The 23114-nt window shown below is 37.5% G+C and overlaps 1 protein-coding gene across 7 annotated transcripts in view; it reads right to left on the minus strand.

Annotated features, from left to right (window-relative positions):
- Positions 1–23114, minus strand: part of PIAS2 (protein inhibitor of activated STAT 2) — a 117018-nt gene that overhangs the window by 83245 nt on the left and 10659 nt on the right. For 5 of the 7 annotated variants that reach the window (XM_053571329.1, XM_053571324.1, XM_053571323.1 and 2 more), the window contains exon 2: positions 109–583. In XM_053571329.1, coding sequence (XP_053427304.1) covers positions 109–583 — 475 coding nt within the window. Of the gene's footprint in view, positions 1–108; positions 584–12475; positions 12585–15329; positions 15419–23114 lie in introns of all 7 variants that reach the window. The other 2 variants (XM_053571325.1, XM_053571326.1) reach the window with 2 other exon arrangements.

Below are 23114 nucleotides of genomic sequence, written 5' to 3' on the forward strand. Positions count from 1 at the left end.
ATGAATGCCTCTATTTTATAATATTAACGTGAAATCATTAATCAATAGTTGAAGGCCTCTCATTTTATTTACTCTCTTATCCAGAAGAAATTGATTTCTCTAACTTACCTAAGCTCGTGGGCTTGATAAGAACATCCAGGACATCATAAAAAGGCAGGTTTTTTAACTGCACATCAGGATGGACAGGAGGAATCGGGGGAGATGGCTGCTGCATCTCAAAAGTGGCCTTAGTGTCTTGAAGTAGCACAGAACCAACAGGAGAGGATGGTGAGTGAGGTGTAACTGAAGTGGAAGGCAACGAGTGGATTCCAGCCACAGCCAAGTCAGGTTCTACAGGTGATGGGCTACCGTCCAAATTGAAAACCGATGATTTGATTGTGGATAAATCAGAAAGTCCTTCAAGAGTTCGTGGATATCGGCGTCTATACAATTCTCGGATTTTAATCTGAACGGCAGGGCTGCAGCCACTCTTCAATAAATGCAGCGCCCTCATCAGGAGGTCATGCTTGCGTCCACTTTTATTCCGTCCAGCAAAGCCTAGTAACACTTGTAGTTCAGAAACTCTAAAACTAGAAACCATATTCTAAAAGGAAGAAAGAAAAAATAAATAAGCCAAGAGTCATCCTCAAGCACATAAAAATCCCATCCTATCTAAAATATACTGTAAAAGCTGATTTTCCAGTATTCTATTATTAACTGGCATATGCTAGTAAACTAGCACTTTTACATACAACTTGGAACCAATACTGAAAAGCAACCTCCCCATAAAAATTACATTTAAGTTATGGTGTTATTTTGTTGTACTCTTAATCTTAGTACTCTACAGTCAATCAGTTCCTATTAATCATTTTCATTTCTAATTGTGCTCAAATGTAAACCAGTATTTGCTTTATGACTATGAAATCTATAACCAATAAAAATGTTCTCTTCCAAAAATAAACTCTCTCAGTATAATCTAATGTTTGTTACAGAATTATCACCAATAACCAAACAAAAAATTGGATTTTCATAATGTTATATAGGTAACTTCTGATGCTGAGTAGTAAATCTACAAAATCAAAACAGAACTGTGATCCAAAATTTAATGAACTTTTCACCTCAACTCAAACATAAAAGAATAGATAACATAATAAAAAATATATATGTTTTAAGATATTAAAGCTAAAATTCACATATATCTTATATAGCAGTCAAACTTCTAAAATGACTGGGGCTTGATATCCAAATAAGAAAAAGACCTTTGAAGAGCAAGGAAATGAGTTGGTCATAAATCTTAAAGAAAAAGATTTCCTCCATACAACTTTACTCACCTTCTATTTATTCAACAAAATCTAATAAATACTTTTTATTCCTTATTGCTTCATGAATCCACCCACTTAGTGACTTCCAGTCAATTCTGAATTCAGAGGTAAACCACATATAGGTCAGTCACACATGTGCACCATCCACCAAGAAAGAGGAGGAAGTTGTGGAGCTGAGCAAAGTCATCAAAAACCTACCTTCAGGAGACCTTCCTGTCGCAATGCTTCAGGTTTCCCCTCTCCTTTTCCCCTCCCCAGTGCTACACCACAGTGGCAATGTGGGGCAGTGCCTACAGCTGGTGCTGAGCAGTAAGAATTCCTCTTTCTGCACTTTTAAGTTTCAAGGGTAGCCCAGAAGCAACTGTTTAAAGCCCTATGTAACTTTTAAACAGTTGCTAGAATCAATATGCAAGTTTCTAAAATGCAAACAAATTTAAATATGCCAAAGTAATCTGATGCTATATCATAACTACACATTGTGTACTACATGTCTCCATATTTCCCACTGTACATGTCAAAGAATTATTAAGTAATAATCCTAACATCCATTTTATACTCTGAATCAGTGCTTGCCAACAAAAATATAATAGAAAAACCACATAAATAACTCTGAATTTTCTGGCAGCTACATCAGTGATTTTTAACCTATATGCCATGGCACACTGGTGTTCCATGAGAAGATCTTACTCATTGCCATAAGTTTTTAACGATTGTTAATTAAATTATTTTTGAAAGAAGTTCAAGGCAGTTTTTCGATCAACTGCCACAATTTAAGAGTATTGTGGAAGTTTAACTATAGGTTCAAGTGCTGGGAGAAAAAGGTTGAAAAACATTGAGCTACATTAATAAATTTAAATTAATTTTAATATATTTATTTAACCCAACACATACCAAGTATTAGCATTTCTTTTTTTTTTTTTTTGAGACAGTCTCACTTTGTCACTGTTGGCTGAGTGCTGTGGTGTCTTATCTCACAGCAACCTCAACCTCTTGGGTTCAAGTGATCCACTTGCCTCAGCCTCCCAAGTAGCTGGAACTACAGGTGCCTGCCACAAGGCCTGGCTGTTTTTTTAGAGAAGGGGGGAGGGGTCTCTCATTGGCTGAGGCTGGTCTCAAACCTGTGAGCTCAGGCAATCCACCCACCTCAGCCTCCCAAGTGCTGAGATTACAGGCGTGAGCCACCACGCCTGGCATAAAGTATTAGCATTTCAACACGTAATCAATTTTGTGATTTAAAAATAATCAACTTCTTGGCCAGGAGTGGTGGCTCACACCTATAATCCTAGGACACTGGGAAGCTGAGGCAGGTGAATTGCCTGAGCTCAGGAGTTTGACACTAGCCCACTAGCCCGACCAAGAGACGAGACCCCGTCTCTACTAAAAATAGAAAAACTAGCTGGGTGGTGTGGTGGGCACCTGTTGTCCCACCTACTCAGGAGGCTGAGGCAATTAAGATCACTCATACCCAGGAATTTGAGGTTGCTATGAGCTATGATGCCATGGCACTCTACCAGAGTGACAGAGTAAGACTGCTATGATGCCATGGCACTCTACCAGAGTGACAGAGTAAGACTGTCTCTAAATAGGCTTGGCACCCTTAGCACAGTGGTTACAGAGCCAGCCACATACACTGAGGCTGGCGGGTTGAAACCTGGCCTGGGCCAGCCGGACAACAATAATCACCACCACCACCACCACAACAACAACAACAAAAATAGCCAGGCATTGTGGCAGGTGCCTGCAGTCTCAGCTACTTGGGAGGCTGAGGCAAGAGAATTAATTGCTTAAGCCCAAGAGTTTGAGATTGCAGCGAGCTGTGATGTCATAGCACTCTACCCAGGGCGACAGCTTGAGACTCTCTCAAAAAAAAAAAAAAAAAAAGACTGCCTCTAAATAAATAAATAATCAACTTCTTTAGAGTGTCAATGAGATATTTTTTCATAGTCTTTGATATCTGTGTGTATTTTGCACTTATAGTCTCAATTTATACTATTTTTGAAGTACTTAACCACATGTGAACAGTAGTTATCACATTGGACATTGCAGTCCTAAACCATAATAGCAACATATATCACAATGACATGGTCATATATTTCAACTTGCTTTATTTCCTCCACACATAAAATGAAGGTTTTATTTATCTTACCCCTATACTGTGGATAGCAAAAATGAAGAAAATGTGAGCCTATCTCATAACAAACAAGCCAGTTACAGTTTACTCATGGTTTCATACACAGAAAGAACCGTAATAGCTTTGTAGCATTTACCTAGGCAAAAATTGTGATGTATCTTTCCCAAAGTTTTCAATCTCAATAACACTTCAACTGATTGTAGAATACTAACACCAAAAAAGGCAGTCATACAGATACAAGATAACTGATTATTTCTAAGGAGACCAGACTAACTCAGAGTTCAATACTTTACTTCCCTCCTTAGACTTATTTTCAGATACTCTTCATTTCAAGAAAATTTGTTTTACAGACAGAACAAGCAAAGAACAGAAAAGAACACAAAGTCACTCTAACCTAAGCTCGGCTCTCAAAATACAATTTCTGAGAGATCTCGTATCACCTGTTTCCAGTGGTAACATTATTTGGCAAAGGATGCTAATACAACTGATTCCATTAGCTGTCATAAATATACAAACAAAAAGGAAGAAAAAGAGACAAGGGCTTGGAAATATGAATGGGGGAGATGGGACACCTTCTGCATTGCAAAATGAAATACTGCTGCAGATACAGCCAGCAGCTTTTGAGAGTCAACAAGGCCCTGTGGCTTCAAGCCAGCAGTCAGCAGCTGTAGCACAAGTTCCTGAGACCTTGGAAAGTCATTTCATCCCTCTGGTCAACTTTTATTTAAAAATTATAACAAAAACTCTCCTTTATTTAGCACTTTTTGTTAAGATAATCTTGAAGGAGCTAAGTAAAATTCCATGAATATGTTTTTCTGGCAAACTTTGCTGGATCCCATTTCTTCTTAGTGATGTCTATTTTTTTTTTTTTTTTTTTTTTTGCAGTTTTTGGCCGGGGCTAGGTTTGAACCCACCACCTCCAGCAAATGGGGCCAGCACCCTACCCCTTTGAGCCACAGGCGCTGCCCATGATGTCTATTTTTTAAATTTAGTCTTCCACCAAGTTTCAAGTCCTTCCTCTAGTTAGTGGGTGTGTTGAGTAGGAAAGATCATCAGAGCCCTCACTGAGTAAGATCAGCCTGCTATGAATACTCCCAAGAAAGGACTTTAGCTATTTTTCTCCAACTTCTGACATCTTTAGTTAATTGTTTTTTTTCAAGGAGAATTTTTTCTGCTCTACCCTGACGCCTCCCAAAGGCTCCCAAAGTCTGCCCACCAATACTCAGTTACAACTACTTTGATCAACACAAGAATTTCTCTACAGCAGCGGTTCTCAACCTGTGGGGTGCGACCCCTTTGTAACAATGAAAATACATCGTGGCATTAGGAAGGTTGAGAACCACTACTCTACAGAGAAATATGTTAGCATGATTAAATGTAAATTAAAAAAAAAAATTTGACATCGGATGGTGCCTGTGGCTCAGTGAGTAGGGCGCTACCCCATATACCAGAGGTGGTGGGTTCAAACCCAGCCCTGGCCAAAAACTGCAAAAAAAAAAAAAAAAATCTGACATCTGAAGAAAAGCTAATACAAATTAAGACTAAAAATTTAAATCAATTTTTTATCAAATTTAAATAAACACCAAGTTATAAATATTTCCCTGAGACTGCTCTTCAACTCTTAAATATGAGATAGAAATGATAAAAATAGAATGGAATTTGGGGAAGCTCTAAAAGGTGAGAAATCATAATAGACATCAATATACAGACTTTCGAGACCCCATCCCGCTCTCTAGGAATAAAGGATAACCACCAGATTAATATAACCAAATCGTCAAGAGTGACCAAGTTAATGCCAGAGAACTAGATGCATAATCCTATATACTTGGGAGGCTGAGGTAGGAGGATGACTTGAAGACAGGAGTTCAAGACTGTAGTGTGCTATGATTCCCCTATGAATAGCCACTGCACATCCAGCCTGGGTAACATAGCAAAGTGCCCACCTCCTTAAAAAAACAAACAAACAACTATATGACAAGTCAGTGATACCCCAATTCCTAACAACTACCCACTTTAGAGGTCTTAAAAAGCCCTGGTTAGTGGTCCTATATTCTTGGTGAAATCATATATTTCCTATAATTAAATCCCCTTTTACATGAGAGGCCTTAAATGAATTTCTTCCTTTACAATACCGTGATTACAGTAACTCCTAGGCTAAAGAAATCAAAATTGAAAGTCAACTAATTAAAGAAACAATAAAGAAAATATTACATTTCAAAATCTATAAAATAAGCCAAAACTTGGGATCACATCTCCCTAAATGCTTCTTATATATAATATAAAGATTTAGGCAGGGCCCAGTGACTCAAGCCTGTAATACTACCACTATGGAAGACCAGGTGGAAGGACTGCTTGAGGCCAGGAGTTTGAGACTAGTCTGAGCAACATGGCCAGGTCGTGTCTCTACAAAATTAAAAAATTATCCAAAAGTAATAGCATGCACCTACAGTCCTAGCTACTTGGAAAGCTGAGACAGAAGGGTTGATTGAGACCAGGAGTTCAAAATTACAATAAGCCATGAACACACCACTGTACTTCAGCCTGGGTGACAAAGTGAGACTCTTATCTCAAACAACAACGGAAATAAACATAAACCGAAAAAAGAAAAAAAAAAAAAAAGAAAGAAAGAAAAGGGGAGGAAGAGCCAAGAGCAGTGGCTCAGGCCTGTAATCCTACCACTCTGGGAGGCTGAGATGGGTGGATTGCTTGAGCTAATGAGTTCAAGACCAGCCTGAGCAAAAAGCAAGACCCCCTTCTCTACTAAAATTAGAAAAACTGAAGCAAGAGGATCATTTGAGCCCGAGTTGGAGGTTGCTGTGACGCCACGGCACTCTATCCAGAGCGACAGCTTGAGTCTCTGTCTCAATAAAAAAAAAAAAAAGAGGAAGGATTACAGAGTGAAAGTAAAAAAGCAAAAATACATTAACTAGAAAGCAAACACAGCCTATAAAGTCAGACCCAAAAAAGGAGAAGTAAATAAATTCAATCGAAAGGAAAAAGAAAAGGAGAGAAAAGGAGGGGAGGGGAAAGGGAGGGGAGGAAGGAGGGAAGAAAAAGAAAGGAAAGGAAAACATAAGATCACAAATACTAAGCAAATATCTCCTTTTTTGGGGGGGGGGGGGCAAGAGTCTCAGGCTAGAGTGCCATGGCATCAGCCTAGCTCAAGGCAACCTCAAACTCCTGGGTTCAAGGGACTGTAAGTACTTGTCACAACATCCAGCTAATTATTCTATTTTTAGTAGACAGAGGGTCTCCCTCTTGCTCAGGCTCATATCAAAACTCTTGTCCTCCCACAGTGCTAGGATTACAGGTCAGCCTAAGCAGATGTCTTCAAACAGCAACCATATATACTAATTCCTACGAAAATATAAATTACCTCATCCAATTCAAGTATATTTTCTTTTTCCTCCTCCATAATCAAAAACATCTACCTGGACAATTTCATGAATAAAATTATAACAAGCCTGGCAGCTCCTGTAGCTCTGTGAGTAGAGTAATGGCCACGTACACCAAGGCTGGCGGGTTCGAACGCTGCCCAGGCCAGCTAAAACAACAATGACAAACAACTGCAACAAAAAAATAGCTGGGCATTGTGGTGGGCTCCTGTAGTCCCAGCTACTTGGGAGACTGAGGCAAGAGAACTGCTTAAGCCCCAGAGTTTGAGGTTGCTGTGAGCTGTGATGCCACAGTACTCTACTCAGGGCCACAGCTTGAGACTCTGTCTCAAATAATAATGATAATAATAATAATAATAATAATATATTTAACAAGCCTTAAAAAAAAGAGGAACTTCTGATTCTTAAATTATTTAAGAGAATATGAGTCATAAAGTCAAATATGGTAGAAGACAAACACGGGAAAATGTTGAACACAAACTATAAAAATTCAAAAACTATGCAATCATTGGTTTTCAAACTTGAACAGATTGTCCACCATACCCAACCAAATTTTTTAGGCAAAAGCCCGATAATATAGTGGGCCTAGTATAACACCTATTCTTTCTCATTTCCCAAAATGGACCATAAGTCTTTATGGACCATAAATTGTGTAACACAATTTATAAGCCACTATTAACACATAAATGTTTCGGGTGGCGCCGGCCCCATATAAGGAGGGTGGCGGGTTCAAACCCGGCCTCGGCTGAACTGCAACCAAAAAATAGCTGGGCGTTGTGGCGGGCGCCTGTACTCCCAGCTACTCGGGAGGCTGAGGCAAGAGAATCGCTTAAGCCCAGGAGTTGGAGGTTGCTGTGAGCTGTGTGATGCCATGGCACTCTACCGAGGGCCATAAAGTGAGACTCTGTCTCTACAAAAAAAACCAAAAAAAAAAAACACATCAGTGTTTCCTTGTGAGCACAGACATAAAAAGTCCTCAATGTCAGTTTAATCTAAGATGTAAGAATGGTTTAACATAAATTTAGTACATTACTTGGTTAAGATGATACCTTTGTCATCTTACAGTCACCTACTATTTATGTATGTATAAGATGATATAATAGATGTGATTTACTTTAAATAATTTAGGGGTATCAGGTGGGGACATACATGAAAAAAGACTGAAGTTGGTAACTGCTGAAGAAGTTAGGTGATGGGTACATGGGCAATTCTCTACCTTTGTAAATGTAACATTTCCATAATTAAAAGTTTGCTCCCACCAGGGAAAATGAGTGTGGCGAATATGAGGATTCTCTATTATCTGCCCAACTTTTGCATAAATCTAAACATAGTCTAGTTTTAAGTAAATAAAAAAATGTTTGAAAGTGGAATAAAAAAAAAAAAAAAAGGTAGTCTAAATTTCATTCCCCATAAAAGGAGCTCAAGATCCTCGGGGGAAATGGCAGATTATAAATCAAGGTCAGAATATACACAGAGACCTAGATATAAACCTAGAACATTTTATCACACCAGAAAACAAACAAGTTATCATCAAAGTTTTCTGACTAGGAGATCTGCCAGGAGAACACAGAAAACATCTAGAATGAGCTCCCAGTAGCCCAAAATGAAACAATTTGAGCAAAACAAAAAGAATAATAACTATACTGGATTCACCCACATCAAATATAATAAAATTTCATTTGTTCATAATGATGCTTTATGTTATGATGATGCTTTATGCCTCATTTTATCACAAAAACTCACTGACCTCCTTTAAAGGATATTAGGAAACATCTCATTACTATTTTGTAAATTGATAAAGGGAAACAATACAAAAAAATTTTAAAAAAGATTTATTGATTCCATATGATTATCTGGACAAATGCTAAAAGGGTGACTGATAAAATTCTATTCACTCCTGATAAAACCTCTCAAGAAAAAGAAAAAGAATGGGCAGGGTGTCCATGGCTCAGTGGTTAGGGTGGTGGCTATGTGCTCCGAGGCTGGTGGGTTCGAACCCAGTGTGGGCATGATAAACCAAAAAAAAAAAAAAAAAATCCAAAGAAAAAAAGAAATAGAAGGAAACTTTAACATGATAAATGGTATCTAGCAGTAATCAAGAAATAATATCACACAAAACATGACAGATCATCAATTAAGACCTTATGTTTTATCATTCAACATTATTTTAAAGCTTCTAGATAATACAACAAAGCATTAAAAAATTTAAATTAATGGCTGGGCTGGTGGGCTCATGCCTATAATCCTAGCACTGAGGGAGGTCGAGGTGGGTGGATTGCCTGAGCTCACAGGTTCAAGACCAGCCTCAGCAAGAGCAAGACCGCCCTCTGCTCTAAAAATAGCCAGGTGTTGTGGCAGGCACCTTTAGTCACAGCTATTTGGGAGGCTGAGGCAAAAGAATCAGTTGAGCCCAAGAGTTTGAAATTGCTGTGAGCTATGATGCGACAGCACTCTACCAAGGGTGACAAAGTGAGACTTTATCTTAATATTCACTATTTACAAATGACAAAAACTATATTGGAAATACAAGAAAATCTGAAAAATCAGACTCAATAGTATTAAGTGTACAAAATTTGTTCAGTTTTCTGTGTATCGAATAGATTTTCAAAATGATAAAAACATTTTTAAAAAATCAATCTACATAACACAAAAGCAAAATGCAAAAGGAATAAATTTAAGAAATTTGCAGAGCTACGTTTTAAAACCACACAATATAAAACAAGGGGTTTTTTTTGACAGAGTCTCACAGTTGCCATTGTTGTTTAGCTGGTGTGGGCTGGGTTCAACTTCAGTGTTATGTGGCTGGCACCGCAACCACTGTGCTACAGGTGCCGAGCCTAAAAGAAGGTTTAAATAAATTAAGGACTGTATCATACATGTTACTAGATAAAAATACTCAATATTGAAAAGATATCAGGTGCCACCTGCAGCCCAAAGAAGTAGGGCGTCAGCCCCATATGCTAGAGGTGGCGGGTTCAAACCCAGCCCTGGCCAAAAAAACTGCAAAAAAAAAAAAAAAAGGGAAAGACGTCAATTCTTCCCAATATGTTCTAAATAAAATAAAATTCCAATGAATGGCTAATCAGTGGGAAATCTTAATAGACCAACATGTACAATAAAGAATTAAATAAGATTATATGGCAGGTGGTGATAAATAAAATGGATAAAAATAAAGGAGGAAAAGAAACAGGCAGTGAAGAGATAGAGGATTTGAAATTTTAAAGGGGTAAGCCTCAATGAGAAGGTAAATGAACAAGGAACTATAGAAGGAATCTGAAGAAAAGCATTCCAAGGGATAGGACACAGGAGATACAAAAGTCCTGAGTATAAAAGCAGACTTAACACACTGGAAGAAAAGTAAAAAGCCCATACTGCTAAACCAAAACAATAGAGAATGAGCAACATAGAATGATGAGCAAAGGAAATGACAAACCTAAGGAGGTGATTGTCCTACAAAAACATTCACTGTATAAAATGGCATTTTTGAGATAAAGAAAAGTCATAATAAAAGTGCCAGGCAACAATGGCATAAAATTTGTTAGGCTGGTGAGCAGTTAAAAGTGTTGAATAGGTAAAAAGGGAAAAATAGTAATTTTAGCCTTATATATCTATACTGCATTTACATTTCAAGAAAAATTACAAGACAAATATCAAGAGTAAAAAGTTACAAAGTATATAACTGCACAAATCATAAAGTGGGAAAAACACAGAAGAAAATAAACCCAAGAGAAAGCAATAAAACAGCAGAGACAAAAACCCAAAAACAGTAGGATTGATAAAAATAAATGCAAATATATTAATCCAAACAAATAAGGATGAAAAGAACTCTCCATTAAAAGATTAGAGAGTATCACTGTAGGAATTGCAGACATCAAAAAGAATACAAGAATGTCAAGAAGTCCCCACACATAAATTCGGCAACTTATATGAAACAAACCAACTCTTTCCAAAACACAAACTGCCAAAATCCAGACACAGACAATACAAAAAATGAAATATGCAAATCTTTAATGAATCTAGATGCTAAAATCCCTAACAAAATATTAGCAAATAACATTCAGTAATATATAAAAGTAATATATAAAAAGAATTATACACCATGACCAAGTGGGGTTTATTCCAGGATGTAAGGCTGGTTCGGCATTTGAAATCAATGTAATGTACCATATTAACAGCTAAAAAAGACAAATCACATGATCAATCATCACAAAAAAAGCATCTGACAAATTCAACAGCATTCTCATGACAAAAGCCCTCAGAAAAATAGGAATAGAGGGGAGAGTCCTCAACTTGATAATTAACATCTGCCAAAAAATGTATACTACAGCTAACATTATATTCAGTTGTTAAAGACTGAATGCTTTCCTGTTAATATCAGGAATCAAGCAAGGATGCCTACTCTTACAATTCACTCAATGCAAAGCTAAGAGTTCTAGCTAGAATTACACATGAAAAGGGGTGGTAAAGCATAACAAATGGGAAAGGAAAAAAAAATATATTTGCAGAGGGCATGCTTGTTTGCACAGAAAATCCCAACCAATCTACAAAACTCCTGAAATCAGTGAGATCAGCAAGGTCACAGGATACAAAAACCAATCAATCACATCATCACATTTTGCATGCTAACAGTAAGCATATGGAAACGAGTTAAACATTTATAATCACAGCAAAGAAAATTAGAATATGTAAAAATCTAACAAACATGTACAGGACTTGTATGCTGAAAATAACAAAATACTGATGAAAGAAATCCAAGAAGATCTAAATAAATTGATTCTTCATGGATTGGAAGACACAATATAGTAAAGATGTCAGTTTTCCCCAAACTGGTATGTGGCTTTAACATAATAATTTCTATCCAAATCTCAGCAAGATATTTTGTAGATATAGATGAGATTCTAAAATGTATATGGAAAAGCAAAGGAGAGGAGGCTAATCGGTCTATCCCATTTCACAACTTACCTACTACAGTAATCAAGGCTTTTTGGTATGAGTGGAAGGATAAACACATGGATTAATGGAGTAGAATAGAGAGCTCAAAAATAGGCATACACAAATATGCCCAAATAATTTTTGATAAATGTGTAAAAGTAATTCAATGGGGAAAAGATACCCTTTCAATAAATGGTGCTAGAGCAACTGGATATTCAGAGACTAAAAAACAAACTTCCAATTAAGTGTCATGGCTCATACAAAAAATCCAAATGGATCACAGACTAAATGTAAAAATAAAACTATAAAACTTTTTAAAAATAGAGAAATCTTTGGGATCTAGCCCGGCAAAGAATTCTTAGATTTGACAGTAGAAGCAAGATACATAAAAGGAAAAATGATAGATTTGATTTCACCAAAATTAAAACTTAATGCTCTTCAAAAGACCCCTCCTGAAAGGACAAAAAGACATCAACAGGCTCTTAGAAAATGTTTGCAAACCACATATCTGACAAAGGACCAATGTCCAGAATATATCCAGAACTCTCAATACTCAACAGGAAAAAAAATCCAATTATAAAAAGGACAACAGACATGCAGACATTTCATCAATGGATATATACAGATGGCAAAAAGGATATGAAAATATGTTCAGCATCATTAGCCATTAGGGAAATGCAAATTACAACCTCACTGAGATATCACTAGATACCTACCAGAATGGCTAAAATGAAAAACAGTGATAACACCAAATGCTGGCGAGGATGCAGAGAAACTGGATCACTCCATACATTGCTGGTAGGGATGTAAAATGGTACAGCCACTCTGGAAAACAGTTTAGCAAGTTCTTTAAAAAACTATACATACAACCATACAATCCAGCAATTGCACTCGTCGGCATTTATCACAGAGAAATGAGAACTTATGTTTACAAGAAAACCATGCACAAATCCTTATAGCATTTTTATTCATAACAGCCAAAAACTGTAAACAACCTAGGTGTGCCTCAACAGGTGAATGGTTAAAGAAACTGCAGTAAAACCACAGCATGGAATACTATTCAGCAATAAAAAGGGACAAACTTATTTACATACAACCTGGATGAATTTCCAGAGAATTATGCTGAGTGAAAAATGTCAAACCCAAAGAATTATGTACTATATGATTTGATTTATGTAATAATCTTAAAAAGACAAATTTCATAGAAACAAAGAAGAAATTAATGGGTACAGAAATTGGAGGGTTGGAAGAAGTAGACAGAAAGGAAGTACATGTTACTACAAAATGACAATATTATGGAGGGAGGGATGCTTGGGGTGATAAAATGATCTGTATGTTGAGATTGTGTCAATTCAACATCCTGGTTGTGATACTGAAAAATAAGGTTCTGCAAGATGTTACCACTGGGGGGAACTGGATAAGGAGTACATGAAATGTCTCTATTTTGTTTCTTATAAATTGAAGTGAAATGACAATTATCTTCATTAAAAAATTTAATTTAAAATTACAAAGACTATCACACTAGATTAAAAATTCTTTTAATTCAATACCATGATATTCATAAGATAAAGAACACAAAAATGTAGGGAGGAGGGGAAATTTTGTAAATCAGGCAAAATTAACGGACGGAAAGAAAAATAATCTAGGTTATGTTAATATAAAACAGTAGTATTTAATACAACAAGTATTCCTAGTTACCACACATGGTAAAAGTTTCAAATTAGCAGGAAATTAAACCTTCACATAGTCTAACCATTTAAAAATCAATAGAACTTAAAAAAAAAAAAACTCTAGCAAAAGATTAACTCTGCTCTCTTTAAAATAAGACATGAGATTTGAACAAGATAATTAACAAGCCTAACTTCTAGACATATATAAAACTTTGCACTAAAAACTGGAAAACAGACTCTCTTCAAATACAACACACAAAATTTATAAAAAGTGACATTATCTCAAAAGATTTCAACAACTGGTATCATATAGACAAAGCTGCCTAACAAAATGCAGTTACAAATCAATATCCAAATCTACTAGAAGAATGTGTATGTTTGGAAATTAAATTTGTAAGTAACTCATAAATGAAAGAATTACAGCAGAGAACAGAAAAATACAAGTAAAAATAATGAAAATACTACACATCAAAACGTACATGAGAAAGGGGAAGCAACACATAGACATGTATGACCTTAAACGCCTATCTATGTTAAAATGCTGAAAATTAATAACAAGCATCCAACTTGAGAAATTAAAAAAAGGGGGCGGTGCCTGTGGCTCAAGGATTAGGTTGCCGGCCCCATATGCTGGAGGTCGCAGGTTCAAACCCAGCCCTGGCCAAAAACTGCAACCAAAAAAAAAAGAAAAGAAAAAAGAAAGATTAGAAAAAAGAACAGAATAACTCCAAAGGAAATATTAAGAAATGAATAGCAGAAATTAATGAAATGGGAGAAGAATACATTAAAGAGGATACCGAAGTCAAAAACATAATCTCTGAGAAATCTTTTAAAAGGGCATTTTAAAAAAAGATAAAAGGAATATTGACCAATGCAGTGGCTCACGCCTGTAATCCTAGCACTCTGGGAGGCTGAGGCAGGTGGATTGCTTGAGTACACAGGTTCGAGACCAGCCTGAGCAAGAGCAAGACCCTGTCTCTACTAAAAATAGAAAAACTGAGGCAAGAGGATAGCTTGAGCCCAAGAGTTTGAAGTTGCAGTGAGCTATGACACCATAGCACTCTACCCAGGGTGACAGTTTGGAGACTCTGTCTCAAAAAAAAAAAAAAAAAAAAAAAAAGATAAAGGGCATATTAGCAAGTACTACAAAATAAGAGATTAACAACTTAATGGGCTGGTCATGGTGGCTCATGCCTGTAATACCAGCACTAGAAGGCTAAAGCAGGAGTTCAAGAGCAAGAGCAAGAACACCATCTCTATTAAAACCAGAAAAATTAGCTGGGCACTGTGGCAGAAGCCTGTAGTACCAGCTACTCAGAAGGTTGATGCAGGAGGATCACTTGAGGTTTCTATGAGCTAGGTCATTCTAGCCTGGACAACAAATTAAGAATCTGTTTCAAAAAAAAAACAACCACTTAATGCTGCTTAATGCTATAAATACGAACAGTTCTATAACCAAAGCAACTAAATCAGGTTAAGAAATGTCCCTCAAAACAATAGTAACAATTTTATAACAAGTTCTACCCAAACATTTAAGAAACAAAGTCTTCCAGAAGAAACAGGCACGGTATCTTTTAAAAAAAAACTTATAGCCCAATATTAAGTACTGGCCTATGTTAAATATCTTCAAACTAAGTCCAATAATGAAAAAAAGGGACAGACAGATTGAGCCTGAATTTAAACTTGGAACATAAAGTTGGTTTAAATATTGAAAAATCAATGTGATTCACCGTGTTAGCAGATTACAGAAGAATACATGATCTTCTCAAAAGATGCAGAAAAAGCATTTGATGAATTCAGTATCAATTCATGATTTTTTAAAAACTAGCAAACTAAGAAAGGAACGTCCTTAACCTGAAAGATTATCTATAATAAACCTACAGCAAGCATCATACTTAACTGTGAAACTGTGAAAGCATTCCCTTTAAAATCAGGAACAAGATCAGGATGCCCCCATCACAGCTTCTATTCAACATTGTAATGGAGATCCTAGCCAGCACATTAAGACAAGAAAAAGAAAAGGGAAAAAAAGCATAAGAATTGGAAAGGAGGAAACAAAGAGGTCATTATTCACAGACAGGACTATCTGCATAGAAAAATCTGTAAGAAATCTATAGGTAACTTATAATTAAGAGTATACCAAGGCTGTTATATGAAGTCAAACTGTACTTCTATACAATACCAAGGTAAAAAATATAATTATAAGAAAATAACATTTATGATTTGCTACAAAAAGAAGGTACCTAGAAATCTAACAAAATATTTGCAATACTTTAATTGAAAATTAGAAAACTTTATTGAAAGACATTGTGAAAGACCTAAATAAATGGAGATTACAACACTCAGGGTTAAGAGAACTAAACAAAGGCCCGACAAGGTGGCTCATGACTATAATCCCAGCACTTTTGGAAGGCTGAGGTGGAGGAACTACTTGAGGCCAGGAGTTCGAGACCAGCTTCAGCCACAGGGCAAGACCACATCTCTACAAAAAAAATTAAAAAGAAATTAGCCTGGCGTGATGGTACATGCCTGTGATCCTAGCTACTCAGGAGGCTGAGGCAGGAGGACTGCTTGAGGTCAGGAGTTTGCAGCTGCACTGGGCTGTAATCATATCACAGTATTCCAACCTAAGCGGGAAAGCAAGACCTGTCTCTATTTAAAAAGAAACGAAATAATAAACAAAATGCTATTCTCTCCAAACTAGTTTACAGATGCATTTAAAATCCCAAGGTTAGGGTAAACGTAAACCACCAAAAAATTCCTTGAAGAACAGCTACAAGGCAGGAAGACATGTAGTTACTTCTGTATCCCTCAATAACTCACTAGACCATTTCAGACTAACCCTCCTTGTGACAACTGAACAAATACAAATACAAAAAATATCCATATGAAGGTCTAACGCCCTACAAAGGTGGCAAGGACCTGAGAGGTCAAGACTCTGGAAAGAAGGAAAAGGCCTAGAGAGTGAAGTCTCTCAATGACTTTTCCCCTTGAGCTATTTGCCAATGAGAAAAGAGCAATAGAGAGGTTGAGAAGGCAAGCAGAATTCTGAATAGACCCATAGGGCTTGGAAAACTAGAGAAGATATTTGTGAAACATAACCAGCAAGAGATGGTACCCAGGATATACAACGAACTCCTACAAATCACTATGAAAAAGACAGACTCCTACAAATCTGATATAAAAGTGAGCAAAAAATTTAGCAAACCACAAAAGACATTCAAATGGCCAATAAGCATAGCTGAAGATGCTTAACATCTTTATTATTGGGGAGATGTAAATTAAAATGACTACACATCCACTAGAATGTCTAAAATTAAAAAGGTAGACAACAGCGCAGCAACTGTGGCTCAAAGGAGTAGGGCGCTGGTCCCATATACCAGAGGTGACGGGTTTAAACCCAACCCCAGCCAAAAACTGCAAAAAAAAAAAAAGAGAGACAAGAATGTAAAGCAACTAGAACTCTACTATACTAAATAACTACAACTACATACATACATAGGGGAAAAAGGCTGTGAAACAACAAAATATTTTCTACGGGCTATAGTATATACAGAAACAACAGAGTGATCCTTGAAGAATTCAGGTTTGAACTGAGCAGGCCCTCTTACACACAGATTTGTTTCTCACTATCTGAAGATTGAAAATAGACTATTCCACACTTTATGGGGGCAAGACATGATTGCAAGAGGGACTTTACCTAACAATTGTAATCAGTGTAACTGGCTTATTGTACCCTCAATGAATCCCCAACAATAAAAAAAGAAAATAGACTATTCACAGGATATATAAATCCACAAATACAAAGGGCCAACTTTTCCTATACTTGGATTCCACAGGATGGACTTCTGGCCTTAAGTACACATGGATTTTGGTATGCGTGGGAGTGGGAAGGGTCCTGGAAGAAATCCTCCAAGTATACTGACAGACAGCTGTAGAAATACTATACAGCTTCACTTAAGTTCAAAAACAGGCAATACTAATCTAAGATGAAGTCAGGCTACTAGCCGTCTTTTGGGAAAATGAGGTTAGCCACTAGAAGAGGATTCAAGGGGAATCTCTAAGGTACTAGCAATGTTCTCCTTACTGACCTATACTATGATTAGATTGGAAATTTCATCCAGCTCTATTCTTACTACCTGTATATTTTCTACCATGTGAATATGTCAATAAAAGCTTGCTTTTATAGAAGCTGTTACAGGTTATAGTAATTAAAAACAATGAAATGATGCTATTTCAGTATACAGCCAGAGAACTAATCAGACTACAGAATAACGAACCAAAGTATGAATACCAAACATCATGGTATTCAAACAGTGAAAAAAACAACTATCACATAACAAGTGGACAATTTATTATTCTTTAAGAGAAAAAAATGCATCTGGATTCACTTTACACCAAACACAAAATCAATTACAGGCAGATTAAAACCTTAACTGAGAAATATGCAACTTTTATAAAATAACAGAAAATATCTTCAAGTGCTCCATTGAAATTCCTCAACAAAACTGAAAAGCACTACCCATAAAGACTGATGAACTAACCCATATTAAAATTAAGAACTTCTACTCATCAAAAATCACATAAAAAGAATAGTGAGCCAAGTTGACAGGAGAAATTTACACAATATACATCCAACTGTGTAACTAAAAAAACAAAAAAATCAAAATAATTTTTTTGTGACAGAGTCTCACTTTGTTGTCCCTCGTAGAATGCCGTGGCATCATAGCTCACAGAAACCTCAGACTCCTGGGCTTAAGCAATTCGCTTGCCTCAGCCTCTCAAATAGCTGGGATTACAGGCACCCGCCACAGTGCCTGTCACTAAAATTACCCGGGGTCTTGCTCTTGCTCGAGCTCTTGCTCTGGTAATCCATCCACCTCAGTCTCCCAGAGTGCTGGGATTACAGGCGTGAGCCACCGTGCCCTGTCCCAAAACAATTTTTTTTTTAAATCTGATATAAACATGGCCAAAAGAGATGAATGATAATCTGAAATAAGGGTAGAATGGTTAGTCAGCATAGTAAAAGATGCTCAACTTCATTAGCAAACGGAAAAAATGAAAACTAAGAGGTGATATTTTATACTTACTGGCAAAAACTTTTAAAGTGTGACAAAGTAGGTGTTAGTAAGAAAGCTAAATAATGAAAACTTCTGCACTGCTGGAGATAGCATATACCAATTCTATCTTCTTTGAAAAATAATCTGGCATTATTCAATATTGGCGAACACGCATATACTCTTAAGTACCAGAAATTTTATTCCCAGAATTTCTATAATGAAATATATAAATATTTACACTAAGTGAGATCAATAAAGATACACAAACAGATTCTGTCAATGTAGATCAGGGTTCTTCCACAAGGTAAGTTTGCTGAAAATTTACAAAAATTTTTTTTTCCAATTTCAGAGCTTTATGGATTGTAGAAATGTGAATAAGGGATTTGGAGACCTGTAATAGAAAACAAATGAAAACTAAACGAATTTCTACCTCTAGGAGACTGGATAAAAATGACAAAGCAAAAAGAACCCAACCCAAATAAGTATTATTCCATTTATTTAAAAATTTTAATTAAATATATTAGTATTTTACAAATATGCATATACGTCAAAGGATAAAGACAGACATAGGAATGATGAATCCAAAACTCAGCAAAGCAGATACCCTCACTGGTGAAGGTGGGCATGGTGTGGTCATGGTGGATGTGATCAGGAAAGGGCATTCTGATGAACTATTAAATTGACTGGTAAGTAAATGCATGTTTATTATAAGTAGAAAATGATTATCAAAGATATAAGGTAATTTCTCAGACATGACGTGTTTTAGAACTTAATAGCATCCATCAGAAGGAATGAAAACAGGCCTACCTGTTTCCTGACACCAAAGATACAGAGATTATCATAAAGATTGTTAACAAGGTGACCACCAAAAAAAAAAAACTGCTACTAGCATTAGATCTGCAGTTGGACCTCTATCTCATTAATAGACACTGGGTGTTCTAAATTTTTTTTTTTTTTTTGGAGACAGAGTTTCACTCTGTGCCCTAAGTAGAGTGCACTGGCATCATAGCTCACAGCAACTTCAAAGTCCTGGGCTCAAGATATCCCCCTTGCCTCAGCCTCCTAAGTAGCTAGGACTACAGGCATCTAACACAAACCCAGCTAGTTTTTCTATTTTTAGTGGAGATAGGGGTTCTCATTTTTGCTCAGGTTGATTGGTTTAGACCACGTGAGCTCAGGCAATCCACCTGCTTCGGCCTCCCAGAGTGCTAGAATCATAGGTGTGAGTCACCACGCCCAGCTGGGTGTTTTAAATTTCTTAAGCAAAGCTTTCCAAGTTCTCAGGTGGAAAAAACCGTATTACCAACTTATAATTCTACATGTAAACGTTCTATCAGGAACAAAGGTAAGTCTTTTTTTTTTTTTTGAGACAGTGTCTCACTTTGTCGCCTTCAATATAGTGCCCTGGGATCACTTTGTCGCCCTGGGTACAGTGCTATGACATCATAACTCACAGCAACCTTAAACTCCTGAGCTCAAGGAATTCTCTTGCCTCAGCCTTCCAAATAGCTGGACTACAGGTGCCCCGCACAACCCCCAGCTATTTTTAGAGACAGGTTTCACCCTTGCTCAGGCTGGTCTCAAACTTACGAGCTCAGGCAATCCACCCGCCTAGGCCTCCCAGAGTGCCAGGATCACAGGCGTGAGCCACCATGCCTGGCCGAGGCAAGTCATTTTTTAACATCCAAGAATGTAGAAAGTTTATCAGTAACATATCCTTCCCCAAACAACTACTCAAGATCGTATTCCAGTAAAGTAAAAAGGACATCTAAAAAAAAGGAAGACTCTCATGCCTGTCTTTATGAGGAAAAATCAGTATTTCGAGATAAATTGTGCATTTTTCCTCCTTTGCTGGTAAAGTAATAATTTCCCTTTCATTCTTCTCAAAATAAATAAATAAATAAGAGAGAGACATGAGATCCAAACAACAGACCTAAGCTAGGAATACAATATGAGGTAATCCCAAGATTACAGCTGGATAACGAGTCTAGAAAGCAAGCTTCTCAAATTAGAGAAGGAAATCCAAGACTCCTGAAAATTTATCAAGAAAAGCTAAATGGGCACAGGCACTCTACCCAGGACAACAAGCTTAAGACTCTGTCTCAAAAAAAAAAAAAGAAAAGAAAAGCTAGGCTCGGCGCCTGTGGCTCAAGCAGCTAAGGCGCCAGCCACATACATCTGAGCTGGCGGGTTCGAATGCAGCACGGGCCCGTCAAACAACAATGACGGCTGCAACCAAAAAATAGCTGGGCATTGTGGCAGGCACCTGTAGTCCCAACTACTTGGGAGGCGGAGGCAGGAGAATTGCTTGAACCCAGGAGCTGGAGGTCGCTGTGAGCTGTGATTTCATAGCAGTCTACCCAGGGCAATAACTTGAGGCTGTCTCAAAAAAAAAAAAAGAAAAGAAAAGAAAAAGAAAAGCTAAATGGTTACAAGATGATAACAGATCTCAATATTAAAATTTAGGCTGGGCGCCTCTGGCTCAAGTGGCTAAGGCGCCAGCCATCTAGACCTGAGCTGGCAGGTTCAAATCCAGCCCAAGCCCACCAAACAACGATGGCTGCAAGCAAAAAATAGCCAGGCATTGTGGCGGGCGCCTGTGACCCCAGCTACTTGGGAGGTGGAGGCAGAAGACTCGCTTGAGCCCGAGTTGGAGGTTGCTGCTAGATGTGATGCCATGCTTGAGCCCAGGAGTTGGAGGTTGCTGTGAGATGTGATGCCATGGCATTCTAACCCAGGGGGACAGCCTGAGACTCTGTCTCAAAAAAAAAAAAAAAAAAAATTAAATTAAAAAGGTTTCAATGAAATCTCATTTAAGCAGGAATTTGCCACACTTCTCCTTTAAGGACCACAGGCTTAATAACCCAGAAGTAAAGCTCTTGCCTGTAATCTTAGCACTCTGGGAGGCCAAGGCAGGTAGAATGCTTGAGTTCAGGAGTTCCAGACAGCCTGAGCAAGTGCAAAACCCAATCTCAAAAAAAAAAAAAAAAAAAAAGAAAGAAAAATAGCTAAGCGTTGTGGCAGGTGCCTGTAGTCCCAGCTACTCAGGAGGCTGAGGCAAGAAGATTGCTTAGCATCAGTTCTCAACCTGTGGGTCGCAACCCACAGGAACTGCATTAGGCATTAGGAAGGTTGAGAACCACTGGCTTAGAGGTTGCTGTGCACTCGTCTCCAAAAAAAAAAGAAAAAGAAAGAAAAAAGAATATTCCTCTTTGGCTCCACACTACTTGGTTCTACAATGACTAATATTCAGGACAACAGACATACTTTAAAAGCTAGTTATTAGTACTCAATTTTTACAATCTTCCAGTAGAAAGAACAGTAAAGCTTAGAAAGAATTATAAAACATAAAAATGCTATTTATCTTGACAGTGTAATAATACTAATAGGAGGGAAAATGGAGGGAGGAGAAACAAAGGGAAACAGGTGGATGTCAAATCCTTCTATGAAAAACCAGGCAGCGAAGAAATAACAGTCACTCCTTCTCCTTCCTATCTGTGGGGGACTGGTTCCAGTACGCCCCCTATAGGCACCAAAATCCAAGAATGTTCAAGTCCCTTATATAAAATGGCATGGTACTTTGCATGTAACTTACACACATCCTCTCAAATCCCATATCCTTTTAAATCATCTCTAGATTCCTAATAATACCTAATATAAATGACATGTAAATAGTTATACTGTATGGTTTAGGAAATAATAACAAGGAAAATAGTGCTGGGCACCATGGTTCATGCCTGTAATCCTAGCATCCTGGGAGGCCGAAGCAGTGGATTGCTTGAGCTCATAGGGACCAGCCTGAGCAAGAATGAGACCTCATCTCTACTAAAAATAGAAAATCTGAGGCAAGAGAATAGTTTGAGCCCAAGAGTTGGAGTTTCCTGTGATCTATGACGCCATGGCACACTACCCAGGGTGATAGCTTGAGACTCTATCTCAACAACAACAAAAAAAACATTTTCTAAATTAGGGAAAAAGTCAAATAATATGTCCAAGGTCATACAGCCTGAAATCATCACTTCTAATGCTAATATTTTTAAAAATGTAGTAGAGCCAGGCATGGTGGCTCACACCTATAATCCTAGCACTTGAGGCTCTGTCTCAAAAAAAAAAAAAAAAGAAAAGAAAAAAAAATTTTAAAGGTTTCAATGAAATCTCATTCAAGCAGGAATTTGCCACACTTCTCCTTTGGGTGGATTGCTTGAGCCCACAGGTTTGAAACCAGCCTGAGCAAGAGCAAGACCCCATCTCTAAAAATAGCCAGGCCTTTGTGGTGAGCACCTGTAGTTCCAGTTACTTGGAAGGCTGAGGCAAGAGAATCGACTCTGTCTCAAAACAAAAAGGGGGGTGGGTGGGAGGCAAATAAGAGGAAGATTCATTTTTGCTGTTGTTAATAAGGCCAAGGCGAGGTTGAAACTCACCACCCCTGGTGTGTACAGGAAGCCAGTGGGCTAACCACTGAACCATGCTGGCCAGCTAGGAGGAAAATTCTTGGGGGGAGGGAAAAGGTTATAATGACACTACAAAAGACACCCCTTCCATCTACTGAGTGAAGAGAAGTAGGCAAAGTGGTTTAACCAGGTTAAATTGTAGCTGGAACTTTTTTTAAGAATGACTGCCACTGG

The sequence above is a fragment of the Nycticebus coucang genome, chromosome 19, assembly GCF_027406575.1.
Source record: "Nycticebus coucang isolate mNycCou1 chromosome 19, mNycCou1.pri, whole genome shotgun sequence".
Taxonomy (NCBI): Eukaryota; Metazoa; Chordata; class Mammalia; order Primates; family Lorisidae; genus Nycticebus; species Nycticebus coucang.